The sequence below is a fragment of the Agelaius tricolor genome, unplaced genomic scaffold, assembly GCF_023055355.1.
Source record: "Agelaius tricolor isolate 1412-34295 unplaced genomic scaffold, bAgeTri1.0.p SCAF_22, whole genome shotgun sequence".
In the NCBI taxonomy this organism is placed as follows: domain Eukaryota; kingdom Metazoa; phylum Chordata; class Aves; order Passeriformes; family Icteridae; genus Agelaius; species Agelaius tricolor.
Genome location: NW_027269282.1, coordinates 6169353 through 6184264, shown reverse-complemented (window position 1 = coordinate 6184264; position 14912 = coordinate 6169353). Strand labels below are relative to the sequence as shown.

The following is a 14912-nucleotide window of genomic DNA, read 5'->3' as shown; positions in this document are numbered from 1 at the left end:
GGCTGATGAGCTCAGTCTGTCTTCTGGGGAGATAACAGATGGTGGAGCCTTTCAGCTTGTGTTAGTGTGGGCTAGACATGAGCAATAAACTGGAGGGAAAGGATCAGTCATGTTCTGTTACCTGAGCTTATCACTGAGAGAATATAAAACACCTCAAATCTTCCGTGACCAATCCCAGTTTGATGACAAACTCAGTGATCCCCTGTTTAAACATGAAATATTTAACTTTTCCAGATAAAGATCACAGTTTCATAGGTTTTGAAAATGCTAATGGTCATTAGTTTCCTCATTAATTTATAATACATGGACTGAAGAGGAGGATTGCTTCATGGAAGTAACATTTGCACACTACAGTACTTACCAACTTTCCTTATAGTTTTAAAGCCTGAGGAAATGTGTGCAGACTTAGAAAATAAAAAACCCAAACCACTTTGCATTTCAGTTCATGTAAAATAATTTATAAAATTATTTTACCTCTCTTCACCCATCCAAGTCCAATTTATGTCAAAAACCTGATGTCTAAATTTAATTTAGAAATCCCTTATTTCAATCTTGATTTCGTAGAGAAATATAATTCCCTTGAACACACTAAAAGTACAAAAAGATAGAGCTTTTTAAAAAAGCTGCTTTCTACAAAAGGAAAAGTTTGCAGACTGCTTGATGACTATCAGTAATCCTCTGACTAAAATTAAGTACTGAGGATTAACTTCATTAATAGAAGAGCACACAAGCTCCAGCCAAGAATCTGCAAGTAATCTCTTCAAGCTATGAACAACAGCCACTGCTGTTCAGTCTATGTCAAAAATTTATAAAAAATGCTATCTAGTAAAATGTTTTGAGAGGGACTGTGCAGGGCTATGGGGTTATATTTGTTTTATTCAAGGTAGTAAATACAGTGTTTCAGCTTGGCAAGCTCCATTTACTTATCAAAGCATGCACAGGAAAGATATTATCCTGACTCATGAAGCCACTCTAAATAGTAAGGATAAAAAGATGCACATCTATTTTATAATTCTCACTACTTCTTTTCAGATAAAATACAAGAAAGATCTTTCCAAGATGAAAGGTGCAGCTCACTTTCACTCCCTAACAGCTGAAGACAACTTGGTCCTTAAACAAGCCCAAAGTGTTAACAAGCTTGTCAGTGAGGTAAGAGCTTGAATCGATCTCTTAACAAGTTTGGGAGCAGCTCATACAAACATCTGTGTTTGATGAGTAAGGAGTGCAAGTTAAAAAAAAAAAAGCTGTTGTTCTTACTGCATTGTACATAACAAAAATCATCTGTGTGTAGCACAGCAACTGGAGAGAAAAGCTCAAGCACAGATCTTTAGGTGCTGCATTCTGGCCCTTCCAATCATCTCTATGAAAGTGTGGGAAATTAACCCCAGGAGAGTGATTCTAGTTCTGACCATGTGAAGAATTGAAATCTGAAAAAAACCCACCCCAAACCTGAATTATGCTTTTTTTTTTTATATGATATTAAGATATAAAGCTTTAGGATGAATTTGGTGTGTACCTTAGAGTGTCTCAGAGGGTATTCTAATAATCAAAAAATAAGAAGAGAGACAAAATTTAAACCATTCTGGTTATGCAGATTTCTGTTTTCTTCCATCCTGTGAAAGACTGTGAGTCACTGATAATTGATTCTTTTTCTGCTTGATAAGGGAAGATTGCAAGAGAATTCTCAGTAGATTCTGAATTATTAATTTATTTATAGTGTCATATCAGCTATAAAACTATTAATAAATGTGAGTTTCTAGAACTTCCCCATGGCACTTTATAAACTTATACTCTTGAGATGTCAAAGTATAAAACCTTCAATAATGAAAAACCCCTGGAAGTAGGGCTGGAAGGGGCCTCCTGGGCCAATGATTCCTGGCTCCTGCTGCTTCAACACAGCACTGTATAATCCTCCTATTCCAATTTCCAGCCTACATTTATTCCTGTCCACTTTATTACCACTGTGTTTTGTGCTAGCGTTGCCCTTTAGTTTAAAAAGTTCTTCTCCCTGCATGGTTACTTTTCTGAGAGGTTTACAAATACATCATTTTCTTCTCTCTGCCTTTGATTTCCTCAGCTAAGCAAGCTGAGTTCCTCTCATCTCTCAGTCTTTCACTGCAGCTGTTACAGGCTGAGTTCCTTAAACAGGAATGACTGTAAGAGTACAAAAGCTCTTGCTGAGGTCTTGCTGAAATTTGGTACATGGCACATTTGTACATGTTCATTTGCTGCATGCTCACCTTAGAATTTCTTTGTATATCATTGTTTTTGTTAATAGTTTCCCTCCTGTCACTGTCTTGTGTAGTTTTCAGAGGATGAAATTGCATTTCTTTTGCCTGTGAAATGAGAACTGAGTATATGAATATTCTCTTCATATTAATTTTCATCAGATGCCATCTGATGAACACCATGTGTCAAAATCTCTGAACAGTGGGTCTGCCTAATAAAAAGTGTGTGAAGGAACTTGATAGAGCAGATTAAGGTTTTACCATAGCTTCCCATTGTGCATTTTTGTCACTAAGGTGGAGTACAAGAAGGATCTTGGAAACAACAAAGGCTACAGCATGAACTACTGTGACACTCCACAATTCAAGAATATGAGCAAGATCTCAAAATTCACCAGTGATGTAAGTTTTCCGTACCTGGTGTGTGGCTTGCTTGCCCTGGTAGCTGCTGGAATCACAGGTCATCTGTGAGTGTGTGTTTCATATAAATGTGTGCTGGAAATGTGATTATAACTCATTTTAGACTGTTTTTGTACAACACTTATCCTAATGTGTCCTGATGTATAGCTGGGGCTCGTTTCATTTAGGATTATGAAAAGAACTATTATGGTATTTGGAAGAGAGATCATTTACCAGGTACTGCTGATCTAAAGAAGTAGCAGAGTTGTTTCTCTGGTCTGTCATAATTATTACTTATTTCATAGTGCATGTCCATTTCCTGACTGGACAGGTAGGCAGAAGATGCTTCACCAGAGTTTATGCCAGAGAGAAACATAATTACTGTGTGAAAATAATCAATGTTAATAGTTATACCTCTGGTTTCTCATGAAGTACAATTTTGTTTCATACTGCCTATACCATTCTCTTAAATCCCAGTGGAGTAAATATTTTGCCATACAGTTGAGATGGCTGAATGATCAATTATTTTCTTGTCAAATCCCCCACTTTGGGATTGGTGAAAGATGCACCAAAACAACCCAATTCTGTTCATTTCCTAATGTACAAATATTGTCTCCCTGGGACTTTGTTCTAGTATTTATTTCTAATGAAACACAGATGTATCTTCTTTCTGTAGCATTTAGGTGATATGAAGAGCAAGTAAATGATATCTGGTAGTAAAAGAAACTCACTGAGGGTTTTTGATTTTATTTTTTAAAATACCAAGGCTGCTGTGGACTAATGAGTTCCTGTATTGGGGCAGCACTAGTAGACCAGATCTGTAACAATTTGTCTCCCTGCTGTAAAATATGGAAACTCTTAAAAGCTGAAACTCTTCACTAGAAAAGCTGAATATATTTTCTCAGAGTATTTTTATCTTTTTTTTTTTGTTACAGCTTAAGTACAAAGAAACCTACCAGAATGAGATGAAAGGTCACTACGTGGGTATTGGCATGGACAAGAGGATGCTCCATGCCATGAAGGTTGGCAGCTTGGCAAGCAATGTGAGTCCCTTTTAATCACACTTGTGTGCTTGTGGCCTCCTTGTCTTTCAGTTTTTCCAGAATTAAGTTGATAGAAAACTTTAGATCATACTGTACTGGGGATCTGATGGATAGATATGTTGAGAAGAGGGGAAATTCTGGAAATCCTTTTGTACTGTTTTATGGCTCACTGTGTGGAAGAAGTTAAAATAAGAAATTTCAGTGATCTGGCAACATACTGAGATCCTTCAGAGTTCTTTGACATCAGTAGGATGCTGAAGGTTGTTTGCCACCACCCCCAGGGTCAGACCTTTGCTGGAAAAAACAGTCTTTAATGAAGATTTCTGGATTCCAATTTAATTTACTGGGTTAGTCAAGAAGCTATTTCATTACATACCATTCCTTCAAGTACATTATTTACAAATCTGTAAGAAGCTTGAGAACTAAGCAGAAAGATAAAAGAGATGTGTCATAGGTGGAAGTTAAGTTAATGCTCCCACTGTTGGCATTGGATTAATTGAGAAGCTGAAAAAGAATCAATTAGTGGCTAAACTATGCAAATAATTTCATTTTCTTTGTCACTCATGACATTGAACTTACTTTGTTTCTTGCATTTAATATTAATATTATTGTTTCTCCTTTCCTCTTGACTGATAATTATTCAAACAAATGACAGCTGAAAAAAAAAGAATGATTTTTTTTTGTTCTCCTTGTGTTTCAGATAGCCTATAAGTCTGATTATAAACATGATGGTGTTGACTACAATTACCCAGCTACTCTCACTCCTTCATACCAGACAACAAGAAAGTTGGTCCCTTTGAAAGATGTAAATAATTTTATGTTTTTGTTTTTGGCTTTTTCCCCCCTGTGACTTGCTCATCATCTCTCTGTAGGAGAGATTGTGATAGATTGCTTGTGTCAAATGATGATTTAATGATAGGAGCAAACAGCCACTGCTAACAAAGTTAAAGCAAAAAAGTGCAGTGTCAGGAGGTCTCAGAGCAGTACAAAGTGCTGCCCTGTCCTCTTGTTGGTGCCAGTTCAGCACAGATTGTAGAGTGATGAGAAATCTGTGACTTCTGTCCTATCCCAGCTCTGTGCTTCAAAAGTCTCACCACCCTGGGGCAGCTTCAGCAGCAGCATCAAGCACTGAAAGCACAGGGAGACTAAATTGTGAATCCTTTGTGAATTCCCTGGGGTTGGGGTTCCCCTTTGGAGGGGAATGGGCTGGTCACAGAACCTTCCTCCTCCTGAGAGAGGAGCCCCTGTGCCCCTGGCTGTGGGAAGGGAAAGTGTGATACCTTCACTGCTCACAAGCATTAAAAGCTTGACTGATCTCCTCCACCAGCTCAGCCTGTGCCTCAGTCAGGAGCACAGACACCAGGCATTGCTTAGAAACTCAACAGAGGAGAGCAGCAGCTCTGCAGGGCATTTCTGACTTCCTAAGGCATGGACACCCTGTCTTTACACTGGAATTGCAAAACCCAGGAGCATTATGCCTTAGAGAGGTCATTAACATTATGTGAGATTTGTCTGGGCATAAACATCTCTTCCAAGACAAGGATGGTAGCATGAAGAGCTAGAATTGGGAGCCCTGATGTTTTTGGGGAGGTATTGGGTACACTTCAACTCTTAAGTTGATCTCTTTCCTCTACAGCAGTAATTTCAGCTTTGCCTTTGTAAAAGCTGAAAACAGTAAAATTCAGTGTTTGATTGCCTACTGTGTGAGAGAGCTCTGTTCTTAAAGAGTTCAAGGTAATCATAAATTCATGTCCAAAATGTAAAAACCATTTCAGCAATTCCAGTGGCTCCACAATTGATAGTCAGTATCAGGGTTTGAAACACACAATTCCACAGAGACTCAGTTGCACCAGTCCTGATCTAGGATTTCGCATTATTCCCAGGATTTGTGCACTCCCAAATAATCAACATGCTTACTCTGAACTCCTTGAGGAATACACCTCTCTCATACACTAAGTAATCACAAGTAGCAATAAATACTCAGTTTCAGTTAAAAAGAAATGATCCCTTTCCATGGAATTAAAATTCTCTCTGTCTCTGAGGAAGAAAATGCACTGTTTTAAGTACCTTAATCACTTTGGACCTGTGAGATAATTCAGGCCTTTTTTCCTAGCTTTTATCATTCTGGCAGAATGAGGAAGTTTATGTGAGGATACGGGAGATAAGAAGGTTTGCATTGAAATAGTTTCAGTAACTCAAAGTCTCCAGAAATATGCTCCACTTTACTGGAAAGAAATGTTCTTAAGAAACTAGTTTTAAACAACGTGATTTGCAATGTTTGGAAAGTGGTGATTAACTGCAGTGAATATTAATGAGGGCCTACAGAGAATAATAATTGTGTTTTGTAGTATAGCAGAGTTCTCCATGAGGCAGCAACAGGTTTGAAAGGAAGCATCGTATGATTTTTTTTTATCGAGCATAATTTGGGGCTTTATCATATTTATTTTATAACTTATTGTTGTTGCTACCATATTAATGTGTTAGTAATTTAATGGGGTTCAGTCCTCTTGTTGGCTGACATTAAAATGACTTTTTTGTACTATAAGTAAGTATTTTTCTTTTCTCGACATCCACAAAAAACTCTGACCACACAGGGAAATTCTATGGTTAATTTATTACATTCAAACTCAGTAAAGACCAAGTATAAGAGGTTCATTTGCTCTACCCAGTGGTACACTGGACAGAACTCTTCATAGACAGTTACAATTAATCTTGTCTGATAAACATAAAAATTGTCTAGGTGATGGTTAAGAAAATGAGTTTTATAGCAGTGATTTGCAGCTGGTGCTGCATCTTTGTAAGAATTTGTGGGTTTGACAGGAAGGGATTATAAGTGAAGTAATTTTCAGAGAGGGATAAAAACTGTGACCTCAGAACCTCAGACAGGGAAACTTTCAGGGCACTAACGCAGGTCTCATCCAAGAGATCCTGGCATTTTTCCTCAGCTCTATTTATTATGGTTTAAGTAATGTTTTATGCAGAGTATTAGTTAGCAAAACTTCATCTATTCAATCTTTCATTTTCCTGTCTGACCATTTCTTCCTTTACTAAATTTTTTTTTTTTTAAATTAGGTAAACTACAGGCAAAGCATAGACAAGCTGAAGTACAGCTCTGTGGCCAGCACTCCACAAATTGCTCAAGCCAAAATAAATGCACAGCAGATCAGTGATGTAAGTTCTCCCATTAGCCCCTGTTGTTTATTAGAATGATGGAATAATCTAATTTCATAGCATTTGTGTTTTATTCTTGACAGTTCTTCAGCAGATTCATAGCCAAACCAAGAATACAAATTAAATTAAATCACTTTCAAAGATGTGGCAAGCATACCAGTAGATCTAATATTTGTCTCCACATTTGTTTTGTATCAGTGTGCTTTTTTAAGAAATTATTTTCTGTGTATTTATTAAGGGAAGGTTTTAAATTATATCTTTTGTACTTAAAGATAATCAGCAGCTCTTTTGTTTATAGAGTAAATTTCTACTTCCTACTGTTAAGTAAAATTTAGCCTTATTGCCTTCATACTTGTATTACAAACTCCTATGAGTGTATTTATAATTTATGGCACCAATAATCTGAAATTTAACAATCATTCAGACTAATTTTTATATTTTTATTAAGTTAAAAATAACTGAGTTTCTTGTTGATCTTTTCAACATACACAGGTGAACTACCGGGCCCAGTATGAGAAGACAAAATCTAATTACACTCTACCTCAGGATGTACCACTGTTAGTGAAAGCCAAAGCCAATGCTGAGTTATACAGTGAGGTAAGTCAAGCCTTGGGGAAATACTGGCATTCATGATGCTGTTAATAGACTGAAATTCATTTAAAGATAATGACACAGTTTCTGGAAGCTTTTGGCTTTATACTAAACAACATTAAATATGGTTCCCAGAATAGGCAGAGATCCAATTTCAAGGGCAGTGAAACCTCTAGACTTTTTTTTCCAAGATATTTTCTGATGATCTGAATTTCTTTAAATCAGTATTCACTCCACAAAATTAGCTGCTTCTGAGTTGAAATTTGTATGAAGAACCAACATTTTCACAGTTTTAGTAATTCAAAGTCCACTGAAGTCAATGGAAAGAAACAGTGCCTTCTGCCAACTTGGATCAAGCCCACTGCTGGGCTTGATAAAGAGCAGGATAAATATAAACATGCAAAAAGCCAAATCCAGAAACTGGGGCTTCCTGAAAACCTTCTACCTTCATTAGGTGCTTGCAGAGTACGGATGAAGATATATTTGATCTTGCTTTAATGGAATTTCAAGTGGAATCTTGAAAAAGAGCTTAAAAAACTATTACTTAAAAAAATTCCACCAACTTTCAGAAGTTAAGGATGTGATTCTCATGCATTTCACTGGTGTTTGTGAGATAGTGTGGCTCATGAGTGTGCTTTTGAAGACAATCAGGAGATTGTTATGAGGGATGCTGCACTGACCTCTGCTTCACCTGTGGGGTGATCTCAGGGCACACCAGCTGGATTCCTTTTGAATGCTCTCTCATGTAAAGAATTGCACCTTCAAATTCAGTGTGTGGGGCTTGACTGGTTATAGTTTGGGGATGGGAAAGAAAAATCCTGAAATGAGTGTTTCTCAGCAATAGCTGTTCTGCCTATGGATCAGCTCCTATTTTGGGATTTTCCATCAATATTTTCCACCATATTTCATGTTGTTTAGTACAAAGCCAAATGATAAATGCTAAATGCTTCCAGAAAATGTGTCATCATCTTTACAGTAATGTCAGTTTATTAACAGCATCATGAATGCCAGTATCTATACTATTTTCATAGGTAGACATAACCAGAGGCAATTTTGAAAAACCCTCCCTCCTCCATATCTATCTGAAATTGAGAATTATCGCTGGATGTTCTGGGACATTAAGTGCATGTGAACTCCAAGAATAAAATTTTGACTCAATCCTAGACAATTAATTAGCTCAAAATTTCAATGAAGTGTTACTTAAGAAGGTCCCAGTTTGTGGACTGAGCATATTTATGCTTCTGTTTTTCTCTGAATAATTTCCATGTTTGTTGGGAAATCCTGTGTGTTTGTGTTAGTGACATGTTGCTGTCTTTCCTTTCTCAGGTTAAGTACAAAGAAGGCTGGGAGAAGAGTAAAGGCCAGGGCTTTGAGATGAAACTGGATTCTCTGCCTTTGCTTGCTGCAAAAGCTTCAAGGGATCTTGCCAGTGATGTATGTTACATTTAGTTACCTGGGAATTATTCTTTAAGTTTTTCTTATTCTTTATTCTTTATCTATAAGTAGCTAAAGCACAGGGAAATAAAGCATAGCTCACTTCATCTGGATTTTTAAATCCTGTGTTTGGCTGTCCATCTTTCTCAATGGCTAATGAGCAGTTGGAAACTTTCTCATATTCTGCTGGGAAATTTCACTCTCCAAAAATTATTTTTTTAAATCGTGTGTACAGAGTGAAGCAAAATTTACATAATAAACCCATAGTGAAATTCAGTGTTTTGAATTGTTTATATCCTCAAAAATAACATTATCATCTACTACAAAGGGAATGCATATTTCTTTAGTCTGCTTCCTTAACATAAACACATGTATATAAAAAATGCCAAACAAAAGCTTTCTAAACAACTTATATCAAGATTTTCAACCCCTGGAGAGGCAGAAAGGGGAGACACTTTTCCTGCAGCTGAAAAATGTTCATCAGTGATGGGGATTCTAAACTCCCACCTCATTATAAAAAACAAGTCTTGAATTCCTTGCTTGGATTTATTTCTTATTTTTGTCTCTAAGAGCCAGATAATTTAGCTAATCAGGAGAATTAAAGTTTATAAGCATATTCACCTCAGAGGGCTGAGCCTCAAAGAATGAGGTTAAAGATCTCATAAATGAGACTGATCTTACATCTTTGGAATTTCTGAGAAATCTGGGAAATTTGAAGTGACAATGAGAGACTCAGACTAAGCTCTTCTAATTTTGACCATCCAAATCACGAATTAAAAATGTATTGCTTATTTCATAGGTAATTTGAAATATTCCTAAATTTACACTGTTTTTTTAACAGATTAAATATAAAGAAGAATATGAAAAAACAAAAGGAAAAGTGACTGAAGCCAAGGATTCAAGACTTTTGCACTCTCTGAAGGTGGCCAAGATGAGTAGTGAGGTAAATGATTTCTCTTACTCAAAAGGTGTTTTTCATAATAATAAAACTTTCAGCAACACTGTGCAATCTACCATTGTTACTGCTCTCACTGTAAGAAATTCTTGGAAGCATTTAACAAAATTGGTTTCCTTCACCATCTGTTAATCTGCAATGATTGCACATCAGGGGATTTTGGGCAATGGTGCCCTTATTTTGGGGCAGGAAAATAACATCCAGTTAAAACCTCAATAGGAATGAAATATCATATTAAAACCTCAATATAAACACTTCTACATAGAACTTTCAAGTCTGTTAGGCTATGTTTAAAAGTAAGATTTACTATAATAAAGAAAACGTCTCTAGAATTTAGAAAATTTACCCTGGCATCTGTTTTGTCCCTCCTAGGACCTGATTTCTACATGTGTTTGGGTTTTTTTTTGCCTAATCTGCATAAGGACCAAACAAGAGAGGTGACTTGAGATAGCTTTGTAATATCCGATACAGACAATCTATTTTCACTCCTGTGTCTAGATTGCCTACAAAAAAGGTTTTGAGGAGAGCAAGGCCCATTTCCATCTGCCCATGGACATGATAAACCTGAGGCATGCCAAGAAGGCTCAGGCACTGGCCAGTGACTTGGATTACAGAACGAGACTCCATGAGTACACTGTGCTTCCAGAAGATATGAAGACCAAGTGGGCAAGGAAGGCCTACGATCTCCAGAGTGATGTAAGATGATGTGCACCCAGCTTAACTGTTAAAAACAGTACAAGAGATTATAACTTCTCCCATTTGATGTTAATTCTTGTTTCATATGAGCACTGTCTGATTGTGTTATGGCTTTTAAAAATGCCTTTGCAATGGCTTTGAAACTGGAATGGGTGCACGTGTTCACTTGCAAACATTATTCTTGTGTTCTCTGTGCCAATAAATGTAATTTTCCTCTGCAGCTCCAATATAGGGCAGATCTGACATGGATGAAAGGAGCTGGATGTATCACAGAAGGAAGTCTTAATATCCAACAAGCCAAAAAGGCAGGAGATTTAGTCAGTGAGGTAAGCAAAGTTCTCAGGCTTCTGTCTGTTGTTTGTTCAAAGGTTCATGCACACTTACTCTGTTACATTGTGTGGAATAAGTACAGGATTCCTAACAAGGAGTATCTGAGAAATGGAAAAACTGATGGGCATAATTTAGTTTAAAAGATCCTGGGTTAGAGACATTAAAATGACATTTTCCCTTTATATAATTATCAAACTAATCTGTGAGGCAGACATCCCTGTATTTGTGGTTCCACCTCTTTTCATTCTCCTGTCCATGTTGCAGATCAGCATTAAATTTCCATTGAGTTTCATGTGCTTCATGAAGTACAAAAAGGCTTTAAGGAGCAGTATTGAAAAATTAGATATTTGTTAGCCATAGTTGAAAATTTCCTTGCTCCTTGGCAAGTAGGGGCTGCGATTTCTCTGGCAGCTTCAGCTTTTCCTGCTTTTCATTGCTTTTGCTTTATTAACTCATGGCTTTGCACTGCCATTAACCTTATGGAAGTAAACTTCCTCAGCTTCTTAGCTATGGTTGAGCTGCCTCAGTAGTGCTAGGAAAACTAGAGAGCAGAAAGAAGAATAAATTAGGAGAAGTTTGACAAGAAGGATAAAATCCCACTCAGTTCTGGAAGGAGGAGCAGAAGCCAGTTAGTTACTGGCGATCACACTCTCTGACACCTTGGGTCTCTGACATCCTCTCACTACTCCTACAAGGGGAAAAAATACATCTTAGAAACAAAAGAAGAGCAGCAACTTCAGATCTGGTGTCTTGCTACTGACACCTGCTTCTGGGGCAAGCTGTAGTAATAATCACTTGCACAAATATTTAATCCATAATGATCTGCCTTTTCCTTCCAGCACTGTGCAAGGCTGTGAGAGGCTGCCAGTCACCTGAACTGGAGACTGGTGGATATTATTTTAGAGATCTCTACTGCCATACAAAGCCTGGTGTTTTGTCATTTCTTTGCAGGATGTCACTACCTTGTGTTCCATGCAAGGTGAAAAAACATGCTGTTTTTAATCTGACGCCCTACCTTCCAGGTTTCTAAAATAAAGCGATGAGCACCTCTTTGAAGTGCTGCATGCTTTTTTAACTTCTATTTTGTGTTCTCCTGGCAGAGACACAGTGCAAACTGATCTATTCACCCATCAGTTCAAACAGAAGAATTTCTCTCCTGAAATGCCAGATAATGAAAAAAAACGCATTTACACCCTTTCTAGGTGGAATGCCCCACTTCATGACTGAACTGGTAGAATAAGAATTCAGTTAGAGGATACAACTTCTTTGCTTGGTCTCCCCTGTCACACTGTGGTCCTGAAACAGTCCTGCATTTCCTTGTACTGCCTCAAGGAAAGAAAGGATGCTTAGCTTGCGCTCAACTGAGTGGTGCAAAAGGTTGAGGCAAAGTCATTAATTTAAAACAGGCCTCTTCTAAAGCCTTATGAAGTCAATTAAAGTTTTCTATTCACTTCAGTGTTTCAGATGTAAAACAAAATGCAAAATGGAATGAAACTATGGACAGTCTTATTTACCAAACTAAAAATATTAGTCTCTATGCACATTTGTCCATTCAAATAGGTTTTATATAAGCACCAGAGGATGAAAAAAGAACAATATTTTTTCCTGTATCTGAGACTTGAGCCTTGTGGAGAGCTCATAGCTGTTTATTCCAGAAAGGCTTGACTGCAATTTCTATGCTTAGCTCTGCTTTGAAAAGAGGAAGATTTTGAGAGGATGGGGAAGATTTTGAATTCAGGTTACTTTCAGGACTCTGAAACTGCTTGCTCTAATTTAATTATCATCTTAATAATTTAAAAATATCTCAGTAACGTATGTTCAGTGGTTTTAACCACCCATGCATGTGCTTAAGAAGTCTCTTGTAAGGAAATTAGGTAGTAACACTGATTGTGTGGCTTATCTCTTGGGTCCTAACTTAAGTCATGCCCAGGTTGAACACCACTCACTGGTTGGTGTGCAACCTAGGTCCTGTAAGAGATGTAGTCAGCACATCTGGCACCAAAGGTATCCATGCCTGCAGTGTCAGCAGCAGTGCATTTGGCACACACTTGTGCACTGCCCTCCTCACCTCAAAATACCATCAATGGGTAGTACTTGGAAGCTTATCTTGTGTAAACCTGTCTTGGGAATTTACAGAGTACTTCTGGCTCTATCACCCATGTATTTTTTAAAAGTGGTACATTTTAAGGGGAGGGCAAGTACTGTAGAAAATTTTGTGTAACTTGCTTTAATTTGCTGCAGAAAAAGTACAGGCAGAAGGCTGATGCTCTGAAGTTCACCAGTGTGGCTGACAGTTCTCAGATCAAGCATGCCAAGAAAAGCCAGGAACTTCAAAGTGATGTGAGTCCTTGACTGAATTTGTCTCTTTGCAAGCAGCTTAGGCATAATGTGGTCATTCCTGACACATGTACACCAATGTGATGGTAAGAGAGCCCCCAGTCATGAAGCCTTTCAATATATAAAGTTTCTTCAGGTTAATTCTAAGGGGTTTTATTTGTTTATTTGATTAATTCTCTCCTTGCATTCTTTGAACTAGAGCAACAGCAACAAAAATCAAGCACCATTGGGAGTTTCTTGTGTGCTTATCTCTTGTGTGCTGAAAACAAAATAGTAACCATAGATTTTGAGCTTTATAGTAGGGGCTTCTTTTTCTGTGGGATGTAAGAAATGTAACACTTTGTGAATGGGGCATATTTTCATAGTTTTCACCAGCTCCTCCAAGAACTTCATGGGCTAAAACAGAGCAGTTCATTTCTCTGCTATTGTAGCCCTGGGATATAAAATGGGGATGATTTCTACTCAGATCATAAAAGGTCCTTGATGTTTTCATTCAAATTTGTAATGTTAGTTCCTCACTGGAGTATTGTGTCAGCAATTACATTTAGGTCAGAAATGTTCTCTACAGATTCAATTGCTAGTGTTCTTAATTTCGTGCCTAGAATTCTCTGTTTCTGTGTCCTATTAACAAAAAGTAGCTGCAGTTTAACACTGGGTGAAATATGTTCTTGCATGCATTTTGTATAGAATATGAATTTCTGTCAGCTTTATAGCTAGATAAGCAGCTAACTTTGGGAAATAAAGTATCCTGATACATGTGCTGCTTCACAGCTTCCTTGAAATTTAACCATGGATAGTTTAGTCAACCTGACTCTGTAGGTCAGGTTTTAACTCCATATTTAACGCAAAAGTTCAAGATGCTAAATAACTTTCCCAAATAAGTTAACCCTTACAAATCCTTGGATATTTGGGGTGTTTTGTTCACTGTTCCTTCAACATTAAATGTGGAGTACTGCTTGTTGACCCTGCTTTGCTTCCTGTGGACAGGTTGCTTACAGGTCAGGGAAAGAGCAGTTTCTTCATCAGTACACCATCAGCAAAGATGACCCTGTCTTCATGCTGGCCAAAGCAAATGCTGCCAATATCAGTGAGGTACTGTGTGATTCCCTCACTCCTGTGAATAGTTACAGCTGCTGTGAAATCATTGTTCTCTATGTAAAAGTTATGTTCTTTCTCAGAGGAGTTCTTCGTGTTTTAGATATAAAATCTTGAAATTTAATTCAAGATTAATACATAGTGGTCACATCTGCTGTTCTGAAGACTTCTAGAGTTGGAAGCTGTGCATTTTTTACATGCTTCCAGTCAAGTGGCACACTGACAGTTTCACTGGAACCAGTGAGATTTTGGGGTTGCAGTAACCACAGTATTGACAGTTACAGGATTTTTAAGGGAGGACACCAGGATCTGATCTGTAGCCATACAGTTTCTGGGCAAGGAGTGCAGGAGGGACTCATTACTTGAGAGCTTTCACTGTGAATATAGAAGAAATAGAAAGGATTGATAATAATAAAGAAACTGTGCTGTTGTCATCTCTTTAGAAACTCTACAGGAGTAGCTGGGAGAAGCAGAAGGAAAAAGGATTTGTGCTTCGTTTGGATGCTTTGTCATTCTTGACAGCTAAGGCAAAGAGGGATCTGGCAAGTGATGTGAGTATGGTCTCCATCAGCCTCCTTTTTCTTAGGACAGCTGACAGTCCAGGTTGCTGTTAGTGTTGGGGATGTGTCACATATG

At 37.7% G+C, this 14912-nt stretch overlaps 1 protein-coding gene across 1 annotated transcript in view; it reads left to right on the top strand.

Moving 5' to 3' along the window:
• The window catches only part of NRAP (nebulin related anchoring protein), a 47675-nt gene that overhangs the window by 11244 nt on the left and 21519 nt on the right, over nt 1-14912 (top strand). Inside the window, exons 11-23 of the mRNA XM_071446021.1 lie at nt 1033-1149; nt 2523-2627; nt 3560-3667; nt 4368-4472; nt 6740-6838; nt 7331-7435; nt 8756-8863; nt 9705-9806; nt 10317-10514; nt 10736-10840; nt 13086-13184; nt 14169-14273; nt 14720-14827. Of these exons, the coding sequence (XP_071302122.1) occupies nt 1033-1149; nt 2523-2627; nt 3560-3667; nt 4368-4472; nt 6740-6838; nt 7331-7435; nt 8756-8863; nt 9705-9806; nt 10317-10514; nt 10736-10840; nt 13086-13184; nt 14169-14273; nt 14720-14827 (1464 nt within the window). The remainder of the gene's footprint in view (nt 1-1032; nt 1150-2522; nt 2628-3559; nt 3668-4367; nt 4473-6739; nt 6839-7330; nt 7436-8755; nt 8864-9704; nt 9807-10316; nt 10515-10735; nt 10841-13085; nt 13185-14168; nt 14274-14719; nt 14828-14912) is intronic.